Below are 24,118 nucleotides of genomic sequence, written 5' to 3'. Positions count from 1 at the left end.
GCCCATCTGTTAGCTGATTGGCTGTTTGTGTGTTTCTGCCGGCAAGAACGAACTCCATGAAGACAGCTCCGCTTCAGAACAAACAACAAGATAAAGTTCTGTCTCGCTCAGATGCGTGCACGGCTTACAGTCATAAACAAGAGACGACACACTCACCGTGGCAGAAGCACCCGGCCCGAGTGGCGAGTCTGCCGCAGCGTCGTCGTCAATGGCAACACAAATTTTTTTCTGTCTAATTCTTACTTCACCAGTATTCTGTTTATCATGCACCAAACAACATTATAAGTAATTAATAAGTATTTATAACTTGTACAAATACATTGCAGTTCATAAGAATAATAAAAATAATAATAAAAGGCGCAGTATCGCGATAATGGTATAGTGTCGTGATACATTGTCTGGTACGGTATCGCGATACTTTGTCTGGTACGGTATCGTGATACTTTGTCTGGTACGGTATCGTGATAATTTGTCTACTATGGTATCGCGATACTTTGTCTGGTACGGTATCGCGATACTTTGTGTGGTACGGTTTCGCGATTCTTTGTCTGGTACGGTTTCGTGATTCTTTGTCTGGTACGGTTTCGTGATTCTTTGTCTGGTACGGTATCGCGATACTTTGTCTGGTACGGTATCGTGCGCTACTTTGTCTGGTACGGTATCGTGCGCTACTTTGTCTGGTACGGTATCGCGATACTTTGTCTGGTACGGTATCGCGCGCTACTTTGTCTGGTACGGTATCGTGATACTTTGTCTGGTACGGTATCGCGATACTTTGTCTGGTACGGTATCGTGGTTACTCATTTTGGTATCTAGTACGCGCTACTTTGTCTGGTACGGTATCGTGATACTTTGTCTGGTACGGTGCGGTATCGCGATACTTTGTCTGGTACGGTATCGCGATACTTTGTCTGGTACGGTATCGTGGTTACTCATTTTGGTATCTAGTATGGAGACTACAATAACGGTTAAAAAATGTCCATCACATTATGTTAGCGCTCACAGAGATGTCATCAGATGTTCAGTTTACAGAATATTTGGCATTTTGCTCAGTAAACCACAAACATTTGATTAAAGTTGTTGCAATGAGGTTTCTACTAAAATATAGTGAATAAATTCTGTCACTCCATCGTGCACAAATATTAATTATTCACCTTACTTAAACCAGTACATCTGCTGTCAGTTTAAGCTTCCCTCCGCACCGCTTTGATCCCAATCTGTGTTTTTCTGTTTGTTGCAGGGTCATGGGAGCTGTCACCACGGACACGGAGGACACTCCCACAGTCACGGGCCGCGAGCGGCGCACCCCTTCATGACGCCTTTTCACGGACAGTTCGCCAAGAGCGGGGATCAGGCGATGAACCTCAGTCAGCAGCCGAAGAAACGCTCGCACATGGACGACAGCAGCAGCTGGGACATCGTGAAGGCGTCGCAGTAAGTGGACGAACAGTTTAAGCTGCTCTAATCTCTCCTTTAGACGTCACCGATGAGATCATTCTTGAACATTATAGCTTAATTTATCCTGACTATACATGGCAGGGTTCATACAAAGTCTTGAAAGTCAGTCAAGAAGCTTCAGATCTGTAATGAATCGAGCCTTTCTCCTCGTGTGTTCGTTAACAAGTAACGATTTAGATGTCCTGATAAAGGCTTCAAGAGCCTCATCATTTTTAGGTTTAGGAACCTTGAAAGTGCTTGAATTTTACTCTTGAAAAGCTAAACGAACACTGCGACATCACTGCAAAGAAGCTTGAAACAGGAGCTAATAAACACGCCGTGAACAGACAGACAGATGAACTTGACTGTCTGTGATAATCCCTCGCTGCACAGGTCAGCTGATGGATTTAAAACTCACAGTTCACGTCATGATTTTATTTGTATTTCTTCCCCCATCCGACTTCTTTTTAGAGATGTTTCAAAATCTTAGAGAATAACTCGGTGAGTAAAATTATTATTACCGATGAAACGATGCTGCAACCTACAGAAAGTTTTAATAAACAAGCATTTCCCTCACATGGACTGTGTCGTTACTCAGGATGTTGTGCAACCAGCTGTAGATGAATCACGCTGAGAGTCTGTCGAACAGTAAAACAACTCTTGTTATATTTTAGAAAGATCAGAATATGTTTGTAACTACACGTCTTGTTTCTTCACTGTGAATTTCCGGCAGAGTTTTATCAACATATATATTTGCTCATGAGTTGCACGACAAAGCTCGAGGAGCGTTTCAAGGCTTCAGTTGGCAGTCAGAGAGAGATGATTCATCTTTTTCAATCGATAACAGCAATAAAAAACAGAAGAAGTAACGTCGGCACAAACATTATTTAAGATCAGCACGCGGCTGCTCGCTGAGTGAGTGGGTTGAGGTGCGGCAGGGCAAAGGTCGCTCCTCCCGTGAGACAAAGAAAGAAATGTGACGTGATTGTTGACAGACGCCTTCACGCTTTGCATGAGTTATGTCAGGAGGCTGCAGGTGCTGATAATATAATATTACATTATTACTCCAACAGTATAAAAACAAACAACGTACAGTGTGTATATACACATGCATGCAAGTTTGCATTTGAATGTTTTAAAATATTTCATCCAGGAACAGCTTCAAAGTTCGTTCTTTCAAAATAAAAGCATGCATTTTTAAGCAAAAGAAGTTATAGTTCAATATTCTGCTTTCTTTTAGGTCTAATGAAAAGAATGAGGCACATCATTTAATTATTTAAATTAACCTCAGTTCTATTCAACAAATCTTTTTGCCAAACAGACGTGAACAGATTCGTCTCAGGAGGTTTTGAGTCTGATATCGTTCACGGATAAACTTCAAACTGGCTTTCATGATGATCATAATATCACCGTGATCATGTTTAAAGTCTTCTGTATCTGATCTCTAAGATCTTCTCTGATATCAGTTTGTCAGCGCTGTGCAGCTTAAACATCAGTCATCGTAACTTGTGTGTGTTTCTCTGCGTGACCCCGGCAGGTTCGGCATCCTCGAGCGCTGTAAGGAGCTGGTGGAAGCGGGATACGACGTCAGGCAGCCCGACAAGGAGAACGTCACCCTGCTGCACTGGGCGGCCATCAACAACCGCTCAGAGCTGGTCAAGTAAGCTGAGTCATCAGATAATATGACACGATCATATAAACTCACCGTGTTTAAACACAGAGGCTTATCTGTCGTATCCGCAGATCATTCTTGGATTTTGATTGGTTAGTTTGGCTGAAATAAGTCGATAAAGTGGATTTGATGTTAAAAACAAACAGTCTGTTCTCGTTTCTTCTCATGTTTATTTTCTGAAGCGTCTTAGATGAAAACACCCAGAGAGCAAACAGAGCTGACCCGACGCTCTGATATGAAATGTTCTGACTCTGATTGGTTCTCTGCTGTTTCCTCACAGGTATTACATTTCTAAAGGAGCGATCGTTGACCAGCTCGGAGGAGACCTGAACTCGACTCCTCTTCACTGGGCCATAAGGTGACTGAAAGAGCGTTAAAGGGATTCACTGATAGACTTTAGAAATTTCTGGGAATTAACTGATTTAAAGAAACTGTGTCATATCCAAACATAAATCTAAACATTTAGTTTTGTCACAAGCAGACGTGCAAAATAAAACAATTAAAAAAACATTTCAACAGATTTATTTGTAAGTAGAACTTTTTTATTGAACAGTATTACGTAGTCCACCAGTTTAAAACAGTCTCTGTGTGCTTTGGGCTCTACAGTGTGGTCCAGGTACAGAAATCACCTGTGCAGGTAGGGGGCGTGGCCTCAACAGCCCTGCAGTAAGCAGTGTGCTATGTGCATGTGATAGCAGATATTCAAGTGGACCTGCATGAAATCTGGTTGTTTCAGTTGGGATTATGCTAAAATATATTTTACACAACTATATTTAAGTTCCTGTTTAAAAAGCCAACCTTCAATTTGGTAAATTCCCGGTTTATTCCCATAAATGTTCCTGTTAATTCCCATAAAAAGTTTCCCTAGTTCTGATACCTGAACCTATCGATCTCCACTGCAGGTCAGGTCACATTTGGACAGGACTGAGGGCGACGATGTTCTTTGTTTTCAGTGTTTCTGCAGGATTTAGTGACTCGACCTCGGAAACAAAATGAAGAGGCTGGAACTTTGTGTTCTTATGAATAATTTTATCATACATTAATGGTTATGACACATTTCCTATGATATGTTTTTAAATATAAAGCAATATTTATGCTAAAGAGAGATCAGAGGGCGTAGCGTTACTTATTAACTATTCTCACGTATTCTGAGTTGACACCTTTTTATTTACTGACTCTCTCTCTCTCTTAGAGACGCAGCTTAAACCAGAGCAGGCTGCTCCAATGAATATTTTAGAGCCTTCGCGGTCCCGTAAATTGAGCGAGTTGCGGTTGATTTCTGCAACATGTTTTGAGTTTTGTTTTGAGGAGGAACTTTGCAGCAGTTGGCTCGTGGTCTGGTGTTAAAACCGCAGATGAGCACTCAGTAACTATAGACTGTGTCCTCACACAGAAAACCACCAAACTATTTGTTTAACACGCTTCAGTTGCACGAAAGTGAAAGTAAAAAAAAACTGCTTTTGGTTCATGAAGAAACTGTATCAGGGCGAGTAATTAACAATTAAAAAGCATCGAGCGCTCCCTCCATAATGCTGTCTGTGGCTTTTGTCCGTGATGAGGCAGGGCCACCTCCCCATGGTGATCCAGCTGATGAGATACGGAGCCGATCCCGCCGTCGCAGACGGAGAAGGTTACCGCGCTCTCCACCTCGCCATCCTCTTCCAGCACATGGCCATAGCGGCTTATCTCATGGCTAAGGGACAGGTCAGACACACACACACACACACAAAGGTCTGTTAGTGTATTTTATTTTCCTGGTTAACTCCTCTCCTCTTTTTGCCGACAGGAAGTCGATGGACCCGACTGCAACGGACAGACGCCGCTGATGTTGGCAGCTCAGAAGATCATTGGGTGAGTAAATGTGAACAAAGTGTTTTTCTTTTCCTGGGTTACATCTTTTTATTTCCTCTTTGCCAATATCAAGTGTACTCAGATCAGAAACGATGTGCATGATGCGTGAAGAAAGCTTTCTTCATGTTAGAAACATATCAGAAACAGTTCTTCAGACGTAAAAACAGGCCGACAGGATGAGATTTAAATCCCAGTTTGACGTATCAGGAGTCTCAGAGATTACATCAACGTTCTTCTGTTCCAGACCTGAACCCACCAACTTCCTAATCAAGAACAACGCCTCAGTGAGCGCCGTGGACAAAGTGAACAGGAACACTCCGCTGCACTGCGCCGTGCTGGCAGGAAACGTAGACGCCGCCCACATCCTGCTGGAGGCCGGGGCCAGCGTGGACGCAGAAAACATCAACGTGAGCTTCACCGAACTCAACCTGAAGTGTTTGTTTGTTTTCAGTCCTGCTGTCACACTGAGCGACACATGACATGACAGAAAGATGGAAACACGTTGCTGTGCATCTGTGACCGTCTGGCATCAACAGTGATGTCTCAGATTTCATTTGAAATACTTCTTCCTCTTCGTCTCCTCCTTCAGGGTCAAACGCCCATCGATCTGGCCCATCAGGTGCACAGTCCGCTGCTCGTCCACATGCTCAACCACATCAAGCAGGAGAGGATCCGCTCCAGCTCGCGCTGCCTGCGGCTCATCAACAGATACAGGGTACACGTCACAGTAAAGACTTCAAACTTCTGCTCACACATAAAATAAAAAATCAGCAGTGATCTCTGGACTCATCCTCCTGTTTGTGTCTTCCAGGTCTTTCTGCAGTTCTTGCTCTGCACCGCCGTGTTCGGAAGCGTGGGCGCCATCGTCGACATGAACTCGGAGTCCTGGTTGCTCAAAGGAATCCTGCTGGCCTGCGTGATCGGTGTGATCAATGTGGCCTCGAGGTGAGGAACCGAGCTGCTCGGAGCTGAATGTGAACATGAGAGTTCAAACACATCATTCTGCGTTGTGTCCAAACAGGAACTTCCCCGGTCCGGCCTTTCAGTCTCTCCTACCTGCGACGGCTCTCATGGCTTCAGTCTTCTGGATGCTCGTCACCTGGTGCCTCTGGTTCCTGCCAGATATCCTTTAGTGAGGGTTTGTCTTTGTCCCTGTGATCCGTATCCGGTAGCAGCTGATTGTCCTGTTTAAGATTTCTGGTCTGTTTCTTAACCTTTGACCCCCCACATGGACCCAGCGCCACAGTTCAGGTCTTGTTCACTTTCAACGCCATCACTCTGCTCTACTACTACCTCCGCACATGCCGGACCGACCCGGGCTTCGTCAAGGCAACCGAAGAAGAGAAGAAAATGGTGAGAGAGACATTAAATATCCTGCATGTAAATGTCTCGCGCGCACAGAGGAGCTGACTCTGTCGGTGTGTGTTGTCAGAACGTGTTGGTGTTGGCTGAAGCCGGCTGCCTGGACCCCAGAATATTCTGCACGTCATGCATGGTGAGATTTGAACACAGAACCTTCAACAGCTGTTCCAATCGACACAGACGGCGTTAACCTGTTACTGTTCCTCTGTGCACAGACAAAGAAACCAATGAGAACAAACCACTGCTTCTCCTGTGACGCCTGCGTGGCCAAGCAGGACCACCACTCCGTCTGGACCAACAGCTGCATCGGTGAGTAACAAGTGACGGCAGCTGCCAGACGACACAAGAACGTTAAAGTCCTCAGAATGTTTCATCTGCATCAGAATACACGTTGAGTAGTTCATGAGATTACGAGGAAAATGCAACGAAATAAACAAGTCTAAATTCCACCGTGTTCCGGCTACGCTGGCAGGAAGTCAGGCAGCGAGAGAATCTGCACAATTTTCAAAATAAAATGCCCTCTGCACACTCCAGAAACACGTTATCCACGTTAAACCATACGTGACCAAATGCTCCTCTGAAACCAGCTCGGTGGAGTTTGAAGCCACGTGGAGAACCGATCAAATTTAAGTGTCGTGGCCGGGAGAATTTTAGGTTTTAAAAATGTTTGGTTAATTTAAGTCAGGATGTGATAAGTAGTTTTCTGTTACATATACAAAGAGTACAATAACTCATTGTTATTTTGACTTGTTGCAGGTGCGAGGAATCACCACTACTTCATCCTCTTCCTGTTCTCCCTCATGCTGATGGGAGCCTGGATGTTTTACGGTTGTCTCAAGTGTGAGTGACTCGACGTTGCGTTGCAACAACAGCGTCTGACTCAGTTTTTTTTATATTCACACTGGATTCACATCCTGTGCTGTGTTTGTGTTCAGACTGGACCATTCACTGTGTGCTGCATTACGAGGAGCAGGGCCTGTGGGGCGTCGTCTCCGGCCTGGTCAGCTGCTCCCCCTGGGTGCTCGCCATCTTCCTGCTGGCCTTCTATCACACCTGCTGGTCCGGCTTGGTCCTGGTGCTGCAGCTGTACCAGGTGAACAGGCCAAACCTGTCGATCCTGTTGCATTCTGCTGCGTCTGTACAAACGAGTGTTTTCTGTCTCCGTGCGGTGACTGACTGGCGTGTTTCCTTTGTGTCGGAGCAGATCGCCTTCCTTGGACTGACCACGGCCGAGCGGACGAGCCTGACACTCCACCAGAGGAAACTCCGACAATCCGTCTCCCTGAGACAGAATCCATACAAGTGAGTCTGCGTTCTTAGTTTCTTTAAACTATTCTCACTGTCTTTGGCCACTGCACACCTCTGCACATCAGTGCAGCTCCGTAATGTCGTGCCCTTTACTTCAGTCGGTCAATCAATATTTAATGTCTTTAGTTAATGTTGTAATTATGATGCAGGAGGACGTCCTGTGCATTAATGAACGTCTCATTGAACATTATCCCCGATTTATGACCGATCCCACCGCGCCAAACGTGATATTAGTCTCTTAAATCACATTGAACACGTGTAAGCCGACGTTTAAACACCTAACGGGATGTTTGCCAGCTGCACCTGCATCTGAAAACGTATCTGCTCGTCCTCAGCACAAATCCGACCTCGGATGGATGAGGCCGCGATGTGAGGTCGCATCTGGAAAATTCAGTAACGGGAAACATGAGCTACTTCTCACAATTCATTCTGCAGTAAATTATGCATTCGGCTAAAAGGACAGTCGGTCCTGTCGGGAACTCACACAGCTTTGTTGTGATGATTGAAAAGCTGTGATCTAATATGCAGCCGTTGGAAATGAGGAGTTTGATACGTCCGGTTAGAAATGTTTATTTATAGAGCACCATTCAAACTCAAGGCAGGGGCGCAGGAATACGTTAAAAACGAGACATTAATAGGCAGAAATAGTTTGTTGAGAAATGAACTGCTGGAGCTCTGCATGGGAAATGAATTCCATCAGGCATTCATGATTCAGATTTTTACTTTTCCTGTGAATGAAATTATTTTATGTGGAGAAAAGTGACAAAAAGCTCAAATTTGTGGAAATATTTGTGAGGATTAGACACTTAAAAACAAATAATGCTGCTCGATTTAGGGTTGCAAAGGGGCAGACAATTTCTGGAAAGATTTCATGGGCATTTTGGAAAAATCCCAAATTGGAAACTCCACGGGAATTATGGAAATTTATGGGAATTAACAAAAAATTGGGGGTAATTTAAACAAACTGTATCATATCCAAACATAAGATGAAATCTGGTTGTTTTAATCTGAAGATTATGTTAAAATATATTTTCACCAACTATATTTAAGTTCCTGTTAAAGGGGCAGTCTTCAATTTTTTAAATTCCTGTTAATTCCCATGGAAAGTTTCCAACTTTCAACTCACACCCCAAAAGAAACATAAAAGAAAAGTTGTGGATATTTGGTGAAGTCCTAATTTGACTTCCTTGATTCCGTCTCTTGAAAATACATATTGTGAATTTGCAAACATAAATACACACAAACTATTCGCTGCCACACCATCTAAAAAAATAAAGAAGAAAGTTTAAATACAAAAGGTTTGACGGCGGTGGCGAGTCCTGAATCTTGTTCAATCGTCTCCCTGCAGTCTGGGCGTGGTACGGAACCTGGTTTCCTTCTTCCAGCTGCGTTGTTGCGGCCTCTTCAAACCAGCCATCATCGACTGGACGCAGCAGTTCCCGCCCGGCCGTGACCAACCCATGTTCGGGCACATGGACCTGGTCTGACCTCCCGACCCCTCGGCTCACTCAGGGTCAAGGGTCAGACTCTTACAGCGGTTCTGGACCAGAAGCACAAAGTGTATTTATTTATTTTTTTAACGGGTTGGCGCCTTGTGAAGAGAGAGATCACTATATTCGAGGACGGGGAAACACAAAGTGTAGATATTGTTTAAAAAAAAAAAAAAAAAAAAAAAAAAAACTGCTGCTGCCTTATACTTGACCGATGTTGGTGAGTTAAAACTCACAAACGTTTAAACCTGGGTGAGGTTAACGAACCTCTCGAGGCCTAAATTGTAATTGAAGTTTTGCGATGTTTTTTTTATGAACACATCAAACCTATTTTTATCATCTGTTCCGGGAAACAAAAAAGATCTTTGTACGTGTAAACAGTTGGTTTTATGACTTTTGTAAGAGTTGCATGTGTTTATTAATGAATGACCACTATAGTACTTCAATAAAGCAATGTTGTGCCTGTCTTTTTAACTGGCTTTGTGTGAATCAAGGGTCTCTACATATGGGGGGGTCATTATTATTAATGACCGATGAGTTATTTATGCCACATTATTTTAAATGTACCATTTATTTACGTGGCAGCAGCCCTGCGTGTCATTCAGCCTCTTTTGTCACGTTGATTTTGTTTCACTTTATTTTTTATTTATATAGCACCAAGTCACAACAGAAGCTATCTCATAACACTTTCCATATAGATCAGGACTGGAGTTTATAATACTGTCTACAGAGACCCAACAGTTCCCACCAGGAGGCAGAAAGCTCGAGCAGAACCCGGGTCAAAGAAAGACAAAGATATCTGTAACTGGAAATCATCGGTTGGGTTGTATCTTACGTTTCCTAGTGTAAATACAAATTAAAAATGAATAATTTAGCTCTGTCTTCTGGGTGTATTGACAGGAAACTGGTTGAAATTCATCAGGCTCTGAGTTTTTCAGCTCTCGGAGTCTTTCTGCCCCCAGCTGGCCGATAGATGAAGTCGTGCAGCTTTAAAACACCTGCAGGAAGTATCACCATCTGCTCTTCATCCAGCTGCTCGAGGCTGAAAACTATGATGATTGTGCATTTAGAAGACAAGTTTCATTTGTCCTCCTGTGCTGCTTCTGTCCGGTCTGAATTCAGACAAAGAAGACGCTGATGATTAGTAGAAAACTTGTGCACTCGGTCTGTGCGTTGTTCCTAAATCTTGTCTTCAGTCTAAAGCATCCTGGCTAAAGATTATTATAATATTATTACTATTGTGTCACAGCTTTTTATTGAGGTATTTGATATGTTACATTAGAAACTTGTACCATCAGGTTTCATAGCGTCCTCTGTTGTTGGACTTGTGCTCTGTGAATGTTTCCCTCTGTTCTGAGTCATCCCTACAGAAACGTCTCTGCACGGCTGCTCGCAGAAATGAACAAACTCCATTTGTTAATCACTCGCTGCCTTGATTGTTCTAATTAATTAGTGTGCAGAATTATTTATGAATGCAAATAAGATTCCATTAATAATTAACTTGAACTAAATGAGGCACCGCTAACTGTCTGACAGCAGGAAGCAGGAACAGTGACAGACTCATAAGCAGGGCTGGTTACGTCTTTTTGCAGTTCCACCATCGAAACTATAATTAGTAACACAAATAAACTGATGATCTAAAATAAGTGATAGTCTAAAATTAAGTAATTCAGCTTTTTTCTGCATGTGAGGTGCAAAGACTGTCTTTAAATGCTGTTTCCTCTCTCCCTTTCTTTATAAACGTGTATTTTTTTTGTAAATAAACCCCATTCATACATGCAAAGGTAGCAAAATTGTTTTATTTTGTAATCAGAATGAACAATTATAAGTATTATGCAACATTTAGTCCAATTTTAAAGATAGAATCGTGACTTTTAAGTACAGTTCGACATCCGTCATGCTCTACAAACGTCGTCCAGTGTTAAGGTAAAAGCTGAGTCTCCATGGAAACAGCTGCCGTGCGACACAGTGAATGTGAAGTCTTTAAAACCAGTGTTCACTCTCGTTACTCCAACATGGCGGCGTTCCCCAGTCCAAATCCTTTTGGACCGAAGTTTTTGGCATAACAAACTGAAGAGAGAGAGAGAGAGAGAGTCAGAAACAAGGCTGGGTTAATTTTCTGCATTTTCTCTGTGTGTGTGTACTTCTGATTGAAGCTACTTTTGAGGACACCAGGTTGATTATTTACTCGTTAAAGTGGGGACCGTTTGTCCAAATGGGGACCAAAGGCAGATTTTGGGCTCTGCTGTTAATTTGCTTGATTGCCTGCAGGGCTGCAGAATAAATTAGGAGCCGAATCAGCAGCATTGAACACACCTGAGCCCTGTTTGCCCCATGCATAAAGCCAGAGCAGCAGGCAGTCCTGGGGCGTACGTCTTTACCCGACACACCTTTTGCTTTGTGGCATTTGTTTGCTTACAGCACAACATTCATGCAGCACGTTGTTATTCAGTTTATTTGTGTGTCTCCCCTTTTTGTTGCATTCGAGCTGGGCTGTAGCGGCGGTTAAGGTTTGGGTTACGCAAGTAGTGGTTAGTTCAAGTACTGGAGGCTATATAAAATATACAAATGTGTTTGTGTGAGCATTCATACCTTTGCAGTACAGCTCCCCGTCCTTGTCTGTCACTGTGGTCGACTCCAGACTTTTACCACACAGGGCACAGCGGAAACAGGTTTTATGCCAGGGCTGCACACAAACATGCAAAGTTATTGAACAACAGTAAAACAGAACAGTCTAAAGCTTGAATTGTTCAAAGTTCAATCAAACTGGACTTCAAGTGTGAGGTGAAGGTTGCAAATCATGACTGAAAGCTGTTTATTATTAACCAGGGTTTGTAACCGTTTCTCAGTAAATGCATCACACGTTTCGCTGCTGTCTTTTTGCATCTGGTGCATTTTGTTTTTCATGCCGCTGCCTGAGAACGCCACAGTGGAACACATCTGCTCGGTTACATTTAAACAAACATGAAGTGAATCCTGTGAATCTGGACAGCCGGCGTCTAGAGATCAAAACACACTTTAGTTTGACGTGAATTTCTGGAAATGTAATGAGACCAGATCTTTGAAGGAAAGGTCACATGGTCCTTGAATGGTCTTGGGTTCTTGAATGTCCACTGTTCTTGCTCTGTGTTACACAGTCAGGCAGACTGCTTGTTTTTTAGGTATTTTGTTGTTTGTCCAATTTGGAGGTCAGAATGTTTCAGTTATTTTTGATTGGATTGCACATGACGTATCTTCCTTTTGCTCTATGAACATCTTGACAGTGTCATCGTCAACAACGTGAAAACATCCATGATAAATGCCTGGAAATTAAAGGTATAATAAAGTGAAGGACGGTCCCTCCTTACCTTTCCTGCTCCCATCACCTTCTCCGCTGCGTAGACGGCTTTGGAGCAGCGAGAGCAGCGATCTGAACCTCCAAACTTCTGGGAAAACTTATTGGCATTGGAGTTTGAAGAAGCTGGTTGTGGTTTAGAGCTAGACAAAAAAGAAGAAGGAAAAAAAACATTGTCTGGTCAAAACATTTTTAAAAATATATATGACGTGTTTCTGTAGCTGCTTTATTATACTGGAGAACAGTGACATTGGCATTTAATATATGAAGGTTGACTTCATCCAAAAGAGATGCCAGTAAAAACATCAAAATCTCAAAATCTCAGTATATAGAGCTCAATACCACTAAGTGAGCAAATCTGTTGTGATGGTGTCTCTAACTGTCGTGTGAAGACGTACTCTTGAGGCTGCAGGTCCAAGTTCTGTCCAGGAGGGTCAGAGCTCAGGGCTCCAGCTCCTTGCCCGTACCCGTAGCCCTTTGGCCCATATTTCTTGCCGTAACAGGACTTGCAGTAAATCTCAGACTCGTGCGCTGCGACCGTGGTGCTGTCCAGACCCTTTCTGCAGCTCACTGCATGAAAGAAACATGTTTACACATTTAAAGCACTTACTGTCTGACTATGAGACTGGGTGAAGTGGTTTTAGTTTGTCCAGACTGGGAGATGTCACGGTGGAGTCCTGGAGGGTAAATAAAGCTCACACCTAGCCGGTTTTATCAGTCAACAGGGGCATTACACAGTCAGATGTCCTGTGTTTCTAAAAAAAGGAGGAGTGTGAGGTGACTGCTGGAGTAAAGATGAACACTTAGCAGATGGATGAGCTTATCGCAGATGCCTTCCAGAGCTCCCGCTGGAACAATCCAACTCAGCGTCCAACCAACTGGAGGCTGAGAACAGTAAACACACACGAGGTGTTTGACTAATCCAGCGAGCTGCATGGAAACCAAGAGAATGGTTTTCATGCAGTGAGCTGGTATCTGGTTATAACTTTGGCTGGATCACAACGGGACCACGACTGAAATTCAGGTCAGGGCGTCCGGCCAAAACAGAAGAAGAGGAGCAGCCACACCCAGAGAGCAGCAAATTCAACAGCTCGAGGAGAACATTTGGCATTTTATGGTGAAAATCTGTGACTGATGAGAGGATGGGGTCAGTGCTGGCTAAACTGTGAAACAAAGAACAGCAGGAGGAGGATGAGCCGAGAAAAGATGAAATGAGGCAAGACAAAAGACAAAGAATGAAGGAAGGAGGCAAGTTAGAAAGCAAGAAAAGGGAGAAATTGAGTAAGAATAAAAAAACAGAAGAAGAAGCAAAAAGAAAAAGTACCGAAGGAAAAACAACAAGACAGAAAGAGAAAGAAGAGAGACAGGATGAACAACAATAAAATGAAGGAAATGTTAAATCAAAGCGCTCTCTGTCTCAGACATCCCATCACAGTGAAGAGAGGAAGGAAGCTCACTGCAGATGAAGCAGGTCTTATGGAAGCTCCTCCCGTTACACTGGATCTCCTCTGCATGGTACACCGACTTCTCACAGGCCGCACACTTGGCACCCCCGCCCCAGTTCGGCATCTTAGGAAAAAACAAAAAGACTTTAACTAATAATGAATTATTTATTTTTTAATCAAGCATAGATTACTGACCCTTTTTAAATGTCAAAAATGTCCCCCGTAATCGTGTTTTAGAGTTTTAATGTACGGCTGAGACAAAGTTACTTACTTTATTTGACTAACAGGCCAAATATTGGTATATTAGTAATTAGAAAACAGAGGATTTGTTTTCTGTTAATTTACTAAACAATTAATGATTTTAGCTGTGATGTAATATAAGATGTAATGTAACTCATCTCTAATAGTTTCAAATGAAGATCTAAGAGGTGTTTTGTTCATTTGTTATTTTTCATTTGATGAATGATAATAAAAAACGTTTGAGCACTGAAAGGAAGAAAAATCCGACATCCATCCTAAAAGTTTAAAATAAACGAGCGAGGCGACACAGATCGATATTTAATGAAGAGTTAAACTCAGTTATGTTTGAGGGAATCCTAACGTAGGTTCTTTCACCTGGTTTTCTCACATTCTTCTAGAAGCACATGAAGATTCGAAGAAGCGACCTAATGAAGGGATCAGTGATCGAACCCTAAAACCTCTGTCTGATGTCTCTAAACACTGAAACCAGTCAACAGTGTTACTCATATTTCCTCTTGATGGTTTCGTCTCACTTTGACTCATCACATTTGATTCTGTCGGTGCTGCCCTTTGTGCTGCCTGGTATTTTCTCTTGACATTCCAGTTTGCACTCATATCAGAAGCTGCTGCACAGCCACCTCACAGGACTGGTATGTGATGTTCCAGGAATAGAGGCTTTACCGAGACAACAGACAGACAAAAGCAAAGCCGCCTCTTTCCATCAAACGCTGCTGGAAATTTGTGGATTTTCTGATCTGATCTCTGATCCTGAGAAAAATCTGAAATCTCACATGGAACTGACCCCTGATGTTTATGTAATTATCAAAAAACATCTGTAATTCTAAAAACAAAAATAAGTAAAAAAACTGAATCACCCAAGTGTTGTTAATAAACCAAGAAGCTTTAAGACAGAGGAAACCGGTCCTTACCTTGAGTCCAACCCTTGTGCTTCAGCTCTAACGTGGCATTGAAATGCTCGGGGGCGGCTTAAGTACCGTCCATCTCTCCATCACCACCGGCCGCCGGTGACGCCTCAATGAAACTATCCTCCTAAAATAACTTGTGACTGACCCTCCATCACAGGCTGAACATCAGCCACTCGAACATTTGTTCTGGACTCACAAAACTCTGACTGACAGCTGCACTCCACGCGGTATGTTAGAGGATTATGAACATAAACGACGGGAACTCGAAGCATGCAACAGACAATCTGAATATGAGCACAGGTTTGAGAGAACAACACACCAGAAGACAAAATAACTCACAGAAGAGAGGACATGCTGCTACCTAAAGCAAAATGGTTTATCAATGTGAAGACGTTTCATGCCACATTCAAATCATCCGTTGAAGGTTATCGTAGGGAACTGGGCTCTTCTCATCCAAGAGGCTTCTTCAGATCAATTTGAGTTGCAGACAACAACATCGTGAACGTCTACAGATAACCTTCAACCACGAGAAGTTTCACAAACATTCAGATCAAACTGTTCAGAAACTAAATTTGTGCAGCCAAATGTGAAAAACCAGCCTGGCACCAGACGTCTGAATGACGGGAACCTTCTTCAACTCTAGAGTTCAAGTTCAAGACTTCAAGAGAGCTCTACTGTCATCGTCTCATATCAGCTGCTGAGTCATTAAGAGATAATACAAATGTTTTGTGTGGAAAGACGTTCCACTCACATTTACCAGCAGGCTCAGTGTCTGCAAAGCAACTATTAATGTTTCTCAATTAATGCTGACCATCTAATCATGGAGCACATGTGTAATTAATGCTAACTTTTCTATAGTTTAATCATCCTGAATTAATCACTACAGGCTCAGCCAACATTTTAAATATTCCTGCTGTGGAGAACACTTTGAACCTGAGCCGACAGAACGATGAGCTGAGACTGGGCTCAGTAAAGACGAGGTGAGCTGCATCTTTCATTTTGTCATTTGATGAGTTGTTATTATTAAAGCTGCTTTAAGTGCCAGCTCAGCTCGGTGGCCCTCGTAGTATCAGCACACGAGCAGAAGTCCAACAGTAGATCAGCGATTTCAAAGGTCAAGAGAAGTTTATATGCTCATAAATGAGAAGCCTATTAAGAATGTATGATTGTTAAACATATAAAATACATGACACACACAGATAATTATTATTATTACTTATAATAAGGATCCTTTAAATAGGAAGGAAAACTCATCTCTGATGCAAATCACTCATTTGTTTAAGATTTAAATGAACCAGTATCTGTAATTGTTGATGTGAGATGAAAACACAGACACAAGGTTCATAAAAACATGTATTAAAATTCAATTAACACTTTACATGAAGCAGGACGTCAGCACTGACGGTAATTTATAAATTAAACTTATCAAAAAAAAGTCTGATTAGTCTTAAAATGAATCACAAATATTCACATATTCTCAACATTTCCATTTTTTCAAACAGGGGTAACAGTACATGTACATGTGCAAAAGTCCTTCCACTAATAAAATGATCAAAGTTTCCAATCAGACTCAGTCAAACGTCCGTCGGACTCTTTTTTTTCTTTATAGTATTGATGCGATATTTGCTGCTAATTTGAAGAGAGGAAATGAAACGCTCACATTTGCAGAAGTAACAAACAAACAAACAAATTAAAAAAAAGAACTTTGCTCCCGGGAAAACAGATTCTACCAGCACGGCGATGACGATAGTGTTCATGAGTAGCTGGTTTGAAATCGAATTCCCACGCGTGACCGCCGGGTCACAGCCGAAGTCTGCACGGCAGCTACTGTTAGAGACGGCTGTGACCGTGAAACGTTCAGAGGTAAATGAATAATGGAGAACGCTGAACAGAAAATAAAGACACCCACCCACCAAACAGACACACACACACACAGACATCAGAGGAGGAGGAGGAGGAGGGGGTGTTCCCTTCAGGAGTCCTCAGTGGCCACGTCCAGCTTCCTCTGAGGGATGTAAACAGTTTTGGTGGCGAGGTGTCCGCCGGTGGTTACCATGGCAGCCAGAGGGGAGAGGGGGACCGGCGTGTGGAAGAAGCTGTGCTGGGGGAGGCCCGTCCCTTTGGGGGTGGTCATCAGAGGCTGGACGACAGGAAAGATCTTTAATTAACAATCTTAGACAAATGAACTACGTTCTATCAAAGAAACTCAAGATCTCAGCAAGAACAACCAAAACCAACAGCACTCCTACACACCCGGGTCTGTTCTGGTTGTGGTTTGTGTATCAGACCTTTTAAAAAGTATCAGACTGGGCTTGGTTCACATGCCAGATGTTAAAGATGGAGAAGATCTGACAGATCCAGGCTGCCCCAATGAGTCCTTTAAACACTGTGCAGAGCTCATATCTTAAAGAGCTCATAGCACCTTACTACCCCTCTAGAACCCTGAGCTCTCTGAACTCAGGGTTCCTCGTGGTTCCTCGTGGTTCCTCGTGGTTCCTCGTGGTTCCTCATGGTTCCTCTGGTCTCCAAGAAGTTTCAGCTATCAAGCTCCTAAATAGTCGTCACAAGACGTTCCTGAACTATCTGCTGCTATAGTCCTATAGACTGCACATTCATCTATTAATGCATGTTAACTGGCTACAAATACTACTGATATTATTATTACTACTTCTACAAATAGTCACATTTCTTTTTCATTTATAGCTGCGGGTATCATTGTTGCAGTGTTTAGAGGAAGCAAGGTGTGTCTGAGTGTTTGCTCGTAGTGGGAACTGTTGGGTCTGTAAATATCGTGCCACTTTCTCAGACCTGACAGATGTCATGTTGAGTGTGTAGTAACAGTGTCTGCGGTTGTTTTTACCTGTTGCAGACTGATCAGGGCCACCTGTTGCCCGGATAAAGACTGCTGGATGGGCACGGGCGACACGGGTTTTAAGAAGACCATGCCTCTCTGCTGCAGAGTCAGCGGGCTGGACAGGGCGTGGGCACACTCTGGAGTCTGGGGCGCGGCGAAGCCGTTTCCTGGGCTGGAGCCTGAGATGAGGCCCAGGTTCTGCAGGGTGAAGTTGAGGATGGCGGGGCTGGGGCTGTGGAGGCGGTGGGCCTGCTGGGCGGTGAGCGGCGAGGCAGCAGCGGCTGGTTTGTGAAGTCGGAGGCTGGTGGGTGTGATCTCCTGGGCTAGGGAAGGTCTGGAGCCTGTTGAAGACGCAGAATAAACTAAATGTAGTCATGTGACCTCAAAATCTACATTTCCTGACATTTAGTGACATATTTACCTGCGGTTGGTGTTTGGTAGATGTTGTAGGTGGGAGTTGAGGCCTTGCTGCTTTCTCTCCCTGAACACTGAGCTTCTTTGTAGCCGATGAGGGACTGCTGAGAGATCGGGATCAGGTATCCAGCCGGTACTAAAGTCTGAGTGAGCAGAGAAATAAACGTCACACTTACTGAACCTCAACAAAAGCTCACGCGTCGGTGTACGCTCTGTCTGTGTTTACCTCAGAGTGGAGTTGTCCTGGCGTGAGGGGTACCGCTCGGACCGGTGTTAATCCCGCCTCGCTGTCAGAGCTCGCCATCTTGTCCTCTCTGTCCAGGAAGGTCTCCAGGCTCTGCTCTAGCGTCTGATTGGCTACGGCGCCGCCGGGGGTGTTGACGAACTCGGGGTCCAGGTGGAGGGCGCGGGGCGAGGGTCGGCTCGAGAGCTGAGCGCCTCGACGGGCCTTCAGACGGGCCTGCAGGATCTCACACAGCTTCGGAGAGGTGTCCTACAGGAAGCAGGGCGCGGAAACATTGTACGTCAGACATAAATGACAACACGAGAAGTGCTTAAATGTTTAACGTGTACAAACGGTACCTTAAAGTTCGGGTCTGTCCTCCTGGCTTTAGAGGGGCTGCTCTCTGAGGCCGAATCTGGATGCAGCCGTTTAAGCGCCTGGGGGCTGCCCTCTGACGCCCTGGAGGCCGGCTGGCTCTTGGCCGCATACTGGCCCGTCGTCGGGCTCTGCCCCGTCTTGTCCTCGAAGGTCATGGAGCGCACGGCGAGGCTGGTCGGCTGCGGCCTGGCCAGAGGGTTCGGCCTCGGGGACGAAGGCTGCAAATACACGGCGTAGGGCCCGCCGCCCTGCTGCTGAGGTAACAACACGGGGATCAGGGACGAGCACTGTGCGGGGATGTATGCGACGGAGCCCGCGGGGAGGGCGCCCAGCGGGGTGTGGGGGGTGAGGTGGACAGTAGTGTTGACTCCGGGCTCCTGGGTCGGAGTTAGTAACAGTGCCTGAGGCCGTTCCATTAAGCCAGAGGAGATCCGCTCGAGCCTCGCAGCCTCGGAAGAAGCAGAAGAAGAAGCAGAAGCAGCAGCAGCAGCAGCAGCAGCAGCAGGCTTTGGATGTTCAGCTCCAGTCCTGGAAGAGAAGCAGGACTTTCATTTAACACTCGATGACTTTATTTAACGAACTTTAAACCAGTTTTACACGAAGACAAACTTACCCTGATTCCTGGTCAAGTTCGATCTTACAAATAGCAGCAAGTTGAGCCATTTTGTTCGGGAAGTCAGAGTTCGATGACTCGTCTGAAGACAAAAGAGGAAAAGATTGAACAAGCGTACACACACACACACACGCCGCATTATAGTCCGAACAAACATCATCTCCACTCACTGAGCGAACTCTTGACGGGACTGCTGGGGGCCGAGTTGATCTTTCGCCGGTCGTCCTGAATGCTCCTGGCCAGCTTTATGAGCGAGGGGTGCCGGGTGAAGCCACGCTTAGTCCTCGGCGATGAAAAGAGGTTTTTGGCACAGTTGTCTACAGACGTGCGCGTCTCCAGTACACTTCTCTTCTTGGGCGGGCACTCGGATGTGGATTTCTCCAAGTCTGAAACCAGAGCTTCGTGTTTAGAAACTAGGAGATGATGAGGATGAATGCATAAACGGGGGAAAAGAGGTCTGGCGATACCTTTGACTTGTGGGAATTCTTTGGGGCCGATCCACTCGAACGCCGGTTTCCTCCCCCTCTCTTCGGTCACGTGGACTTTCTCGATGAGCTTCAGGCTCCGCAGCACGTTGGCGATATCGTACAGCCGGCGCACTTTGGCTGCAAACACACGAGCAAACGGCAAAGTTTACCTACTGCCGACACAGAGACCTTTTTAAAAGATTTTAATCGCTGCACGATGCAACAAAGTTTCACAACAGGAAGAGAAACCACAAACAGAGATATTAGATTTTGTCTGTATGTGCATGTGTCTTCAGGCCTTCAGCACAGTTAAAATCTGGCACTGCATCGTCTATGGAATTACATGTGAATAACTCTGGACGTCTTGAAAGGAAAAGCTACATTTCCACCACAAGGTCAGCTCAACTCGACTTATTCGTTCGAGCACCCGGTACTTTTTTTGGTACCGTCTCGTTCGAGGTCCCAAGTGAGTGCAACCGACACTGGCAGTCTGCAAAACCCTGTACTCACTCTTGAACTTGTTCTTGTCTTGATCGGCGCCCTGGTCCTCTCCGATCAGGATCTTGGCGGCCACGTCCAGGCTGACCACGCGAGGATTCGACACCAGGAAGAGCATCACAAACTTCTGGCTCATCACCCTCAGAGATTTGTCTTTCCGACTGTTAACGGAAGCTGGGAGAAAAAAAAAAAAAAGTCAGATTACTGTGCCATAAAAATCAAGAAATAAAAACTTCATCTCCAGCTTCTCACCTGCTTTGAACTCCACTCCTGGAAGCTCCACAAAGAAGAGCTCCTTCTGTCCCTCCCCGTTCTCCAGGTGCACCACCACCTCCTCGTTCTCCTTCTCTTCCCCGTCGAAGTGCCGGATCTGCTGCATCTGCTGGCCGTACTTGTGCTCCTCGCCCACCTGCTTCAAAATGGCCAGAGTCTGGGCCAGGTTGGTGCGGCCGTGCCACGTGTAGCGGTTCTTGGCCGATCGGCTCACCATGTGGAGACTCTCCAGCACATTCATGATGTCGTAGATGCGCCGCCGTTCTACATCTGTTAAAAGAGTAATGAAAGCAACCATCAGCTGGCAGATACATGACATTTACTGTGATCTTGACGGGTGGGCATTGATAACAAAAAGACATACTGAGCTCAGTGGCCACATCATCCAGGCAGATGTCGTTGTTGAGGTCAGGGTTCGGGTTATCGGGGTAGCGGGCGAGGAATTTATGACAGAGCAAACCCAGACTCTTCTCTTTCCTGCTGATCATTTTCTCAGACTCTTCTCCATTTTCAGCGTCCTGTGATAAGAAATAAATCCCCGTGAACACCTCGACTCATCAGAAAGTGTCTTTTACTGTTAAAGCTGAGTTTTCCCCCCCCGTACCTGTGTCGAGTCGACGCCTTCCCGCCCGTCGTTATCCATGCACAGCTCCTTCTCTCGGTTCCTGATGTCGGGACTGGCCGCGCTGATGAGCATCTTGAGGTTGGACGTCGGCGTCCAGGGATCGACGGAGCCCGCTTCCCTTCCTTTTTTAGGTGTAGTGAGGGGACCCATGGTTGGCCGCTGGCTCTCCGGAGTATTCGCAGGAAGCTGGGGTGCTACAAAGCCATCATCCTATCCAAGAAACACGAGATAAGCATTAAAAACACAAGCCCATTCATTCTACACACACAAATAACAACACTTAGATTACTTTACTTTAACCTTTGAGATTCAAGCACTGTACTAATACTTTCCACCTTAGCACAAGAATTTAATTAAGCATTAAAACCTCTCATATTTTTATTTCTACGGTCACTTTCTATTCTTTAAATATAGTTTTTGTTCAGATGTTTAGCACGGGTTAACTTCTTAACACAGTTATATATTCATCTTCTATGCAAATGTTTAATTTTTTAACTTTTAGAGTTTAAAATGTTACATTTTTCTGCACATATTTAAATTTAGATCTATCTCAGGTTAATTTTTAACACGTGGTTACTGTGTTATAAGTTAATTAATAAGTTAATAAGTTAATGTATGTTCGCATGCTGCTACTAGATGCTTTAATTTCCTTCGGTCTGCCTAATATGTGGCTATATTGAGCTCAGGGGCACTGAAAATATTTATTTATTTATTAGTTAACATGCATTACAGATTAATATACACATAATATGCTGTTAACAGGGCAAAAAGCAGTTATTCATTCATACTAGCTGACATTTGTGTCATTTTTAAACTGCATTTGTTGCGTTTTAACTCGTTTTAAAGCTTAAAAAAACTGCATTTGTTGCGTTTTAACTCGTTTTAAAGCTTAAAAATATTCTGTATTTATAAATATGTCTGATTTAATCCTGGATTATCACAGCAAAGTACTTTCTTACCGCTTTCTGAGTGAAATACACTCATCAGATGTCGACTTTTGTACACAAGCCTCGCAGCAATAATTAAATAATACATGTATAATTGATTTTAATCGCTGCCTGTTGTTAAAATCAGTTTAAATCTAATATTGGCGGTAACTGACGTGTGTTCCGTCGAATCGCCGGGCACCAACGGACGCGGCGGTCCCGCCCCCTTTTTCGATCGGAGCCAGCCAATCAGGAGCGTCGCGCGGCGGAAGTGGAGCGAGCGTCCCGCGCAGGTAAACAGTTTTTTGAAAAATCCTTTGGCGCGGAACGTCCGGTACCGAACACCGGAGACTTTCTTTAACCTTTAACACGTCTGCGATAACGTATGACCCGTAAATACACGGTGACGGTTTGATTTGAAACGTGACACCGTTAAAAAAAAACGAGTTTTCATGTCCTCGTGACGTTACCGTTAGCCGAGCGCGAGCTTGAGCGCCCCGCCGTCTGATACGTTTTTTAACGGGGATAAAAAACACCGTAAAACCGGTAAAACCGGATCATAAAGACAGCTGGATTAACGTTAATTTAACGGCTAGCAAAGTGATTTAAAAAAAAAAAGAGGAGGCGGTAACCGAGCGGCACCGAAACCAGAACTTCAGTTAGTCTGAGCTACATTAAAACACATGTGGACTCACCGGAATGTGAAGAAGCAGCCTCCGTTCAGCAGAACCGTTTCATCGTTCAGGTTCGGACAGGCTGTGTTGTAGATACCAGCTGCTCCACGTCCAAAAAAGACAAAAAGACAAGTCCGAGCGATGAGACGTGGATTTAAAAACACAAACCGAGTTTAAATCTTAAAAAACACAAATTAAATACGAGAAAAACAGAGTCCGAGGCTCGGTTCTGTCTGAGTGAGCGGTGGTCTCTTGGTAAACTTTACTACAGTACTGAAAAGTTTACTCTGTCTGTGTGTGTGTGTGAGTGAGTGACCACCAGCTTCTTTTTTTGGGCCCGCCCAGTCCGAGCATGCGCGCTCATGTCAGCCCCGAGCCAAACACCAACCCCGCACCTCCTCCTCCCTGCGGGGCGAGGCGGGACTGCTGCGTCCACGTACTGAACATCTGCAGTCCAGATTCACACTGTGATGAACTGTAAGGACAGACATGTGCTGCTGGACACCAGTCATTCATATACATACATACTCCAAAGCTTTACTTAAGTAAAAGTACTAATATTACACTGTAACAGATTACTACAGATATAAACCTTTGAACACTCCAAATACTGCAACATAGACTTCATATCATATGTGATATGTGTTAATATAAACCTTATTGATATTATCTATCATATTTATATTCACAGTATAGTATTTATAGTATGTATATCTTGTATAGTCAAGTATTTATTAGGCATATATTATACATACATACATATCATAATACATGACATACATACATAATACACATTATATACATACATATAATATTAGATGTAGATATGTAATATGTATAGGGTATAGATATAGTATATGTTGTGTTATATAATGTGTGTGTGGTGTGTGTGGTGTAATATAGTAATATATATATAGATTATAATATATATATATATATATACATATATATATAAACAAATACAAAAATACAACCACACACAATATACTATATATATATATATATAGTATAGTATAGTATAATATATGCCTAATAAATACTGACTATACAAGATACATACTATATATATATATATATTTATATATATATATATATATATATATATATA

At 43.9% G+C, this 24,118-nt stretch overlaps 3 protein-coding genes across 4 annotated transcripts in view; 1 reads left to right on the top strand and 2 right to left on the bottom strand.

The window, feature by feature from the left end:
• Positions 1–9,587, top strand: part of zdhhc13 (zDHHC palmitoyltransferase 13) — a 26,333-nt gene extending 16,746 nt beyond the window's left edge. The window contains exons 2-17 of the mRNA XM_019253467.2: positions 1,241–1,434; positions 2,975–3,097; positions 3,390–3,467; positions 4,669–4,813; positions 4,896–4,960; positions 5,205–5,367; positions 5,550–5,675; positions 5,772–5,905; positions 5,982–6,082; positions 6,189–6,313; positions 6,393–6,455; positions 6,538–6,631; positions 7,079–7,162; positions 7,258–7,415; positions 7,527–7,624; positions 8,979–9,587. Of these exons, the coding sequence (XP_019109012.2) occupies positions 1,241–1,434; positions 2,975–3,097; positions 3,390–3,467; positions 4,669–4,813; positions 4,896–4,960; positions 5,205–5,367; positions 5,550–5,675; positions 5,772–5,905; positions 5,982–6,082; positions 6,189–6,313; positions 6,393–6,455; positions 6,538–6,631; positions 7,079–7,162; positions 7,258–7,415; positions 7,527–7,624; positions 8,979–9,117 (1,890 nt within the window). The 3' untranslated portion in view covers positions 9,118–9,587. The remainder of the gene's footprint in view (positions 1–1,240; positions 1,435–2,974; positions 3,098–3,389; positions 3,468–4,668; positions 4,814–4,895; positions 4,961–5,204; positions 5,368–5,549; positions 5,676–5,771; positions 5,906–5,981; positions 6,083–6,188; positions 6,314–6,392; positions 6,456–6,537; positions 6,632–7,078; positions 7,163–7,257; positions 7,416–7,526; positions 7,625–8,978) is intronic.
• A 1,310-nt stretch (positions 9,588–10,897) lies between these two features.
• Positions 10,898–15,227, bottom strand: csrp3 (cysteine and glycine-rich protein 3 (cardiac LIM protein)). Its single transcript, XM_019253470.2, has 6 exons — positions 15,069–15,227; positions 13,912–14,023; positions 12,853–13,024; positions 12,468–12,597; positions 11,713–11,806; positions 10,898–11,190 (listed from the first exon to the last, which is right to left on the bottom strand). Exons 2-6 carry the CDS (start codon positions 14,021–14,023, stop codon positions 11,126–11,128), a joined length of 573 nt encoding a protein of 190 aa, XP_019109015.2. The 5' UTR covers positions 15,069–15,227; the 3' UTR covers positions 10,898–11,125.
• Positions 15,228–16,405: 1,178 nt separating this feature from the next.
• e2f8 (E2F transcription factor 8) lies at positions 16,406–23,288 on the bottom strand. 2 transcript variants are annotated; one of them, XM_027281565.1, is made up of 14 exons: positions 23,032–23,288; positions 21,390–21,620; positions 21,150–21,303; positions 20,765–21,055; positions 20,525–20,686; positions 20,015–20,152; positions 19,718–19,933; positions 19,548–19,629; positions 19,431–19,462; positions 18,916–19,400; positions 18,560–18,826; positions 18,341–18,476; positions 17,926–18,260; positions 16,406–17,205 (listed from the first exon to the last, which is right to left on the bottom strand). In XM_027281565.1, the coding sequence occupies exons 2-14, from the start codon at positions 21,558–21,560 to the stop codon at positions 17,038–17,040; spliced, it is 2,637 nt and encodes an 878-aa protein (XP_027137366.1). In that variant the 5' UTR covers positions 21,561–21,620; positions 23,032–23,288; the 3' UTR covers positions 16,406–17,037. The 2 variants fall into 2 exon arrangements, with proteins under 2 accessions (XP_027137366.1, XP_027137367.1); XM_027281566.1 differs by lacking the exon at positions 23,032–23,288 and adding an exon at positions 22,370–22,482.
• Between the last annotated feature and the right edge of the window lie 830 nt (positions 23,289–24,118).

The sequence above is a fragment of the Larimichthys crocea genome, chromosome VIII (genome assembly GCF_000972845.2).
Source record: "Larimichthys crocea isolate SSNF chromosome VIII, L_crocea_2.0, whole genome shotgun sequence".
Classification (NCBI taxonomy): Eukaryota; Metazoa; Chordata; class Actinopteri; family Sciaenidae; genus Larimichthys; species Larimichthys crocea.
This window is presented reverse-complemented; position numbering and strand designations above follow the sequence as displayed.

Excerpts from the sequence above, each read along its gene's own strand:
- csrp3 (XM_019253470.2), bottom strand. The coding sequence starts at position 14,023 with ATGCCGAACTGGGGCGGGGGTGCCAAGTGTGCGGCCTGTGAGAAGTCG. Across the intron at positions 12,598-12,852 it reads TTGGACCTGCAGCCTCAAGA|CTCTAAACCACAACCAGCTT; the intron begins GTACGTCTTCAC and ends TTTTTTGTCTAG. Across the intron at positions 11,807-12,467 it reads AGGTGATGGGAGCAGGAAAG|CCCTGGCATAAAACCTGTTT; the intron begins GTAAGGAGGGAC and ends GTTTGTGTGCAG.
- e2f8 (XM_027281565.1), bottom strand. The coding sequence starts at position 21,560 with ATGGGTCCCCTCACTACACCTAAAAAAGGAAGGGAAGCGGGCTCCGTC. Across the intron at positions 21,056-21,149 it reads TGATGTGGCCACTGAGCTCA|ATGTAGAACGGCGGCGCATC; the intron begins GTATGTCTTTTT and ends CTCTTTTAACAG. Across the intron at positions 20,153-20,524 it reads AGACAAGAACAAGTTCAAGA|CCAAAGTGCGCCGGCTGTAC; the intron begins GTGAGTACAGGG and ends GTGTGTTTGCAG.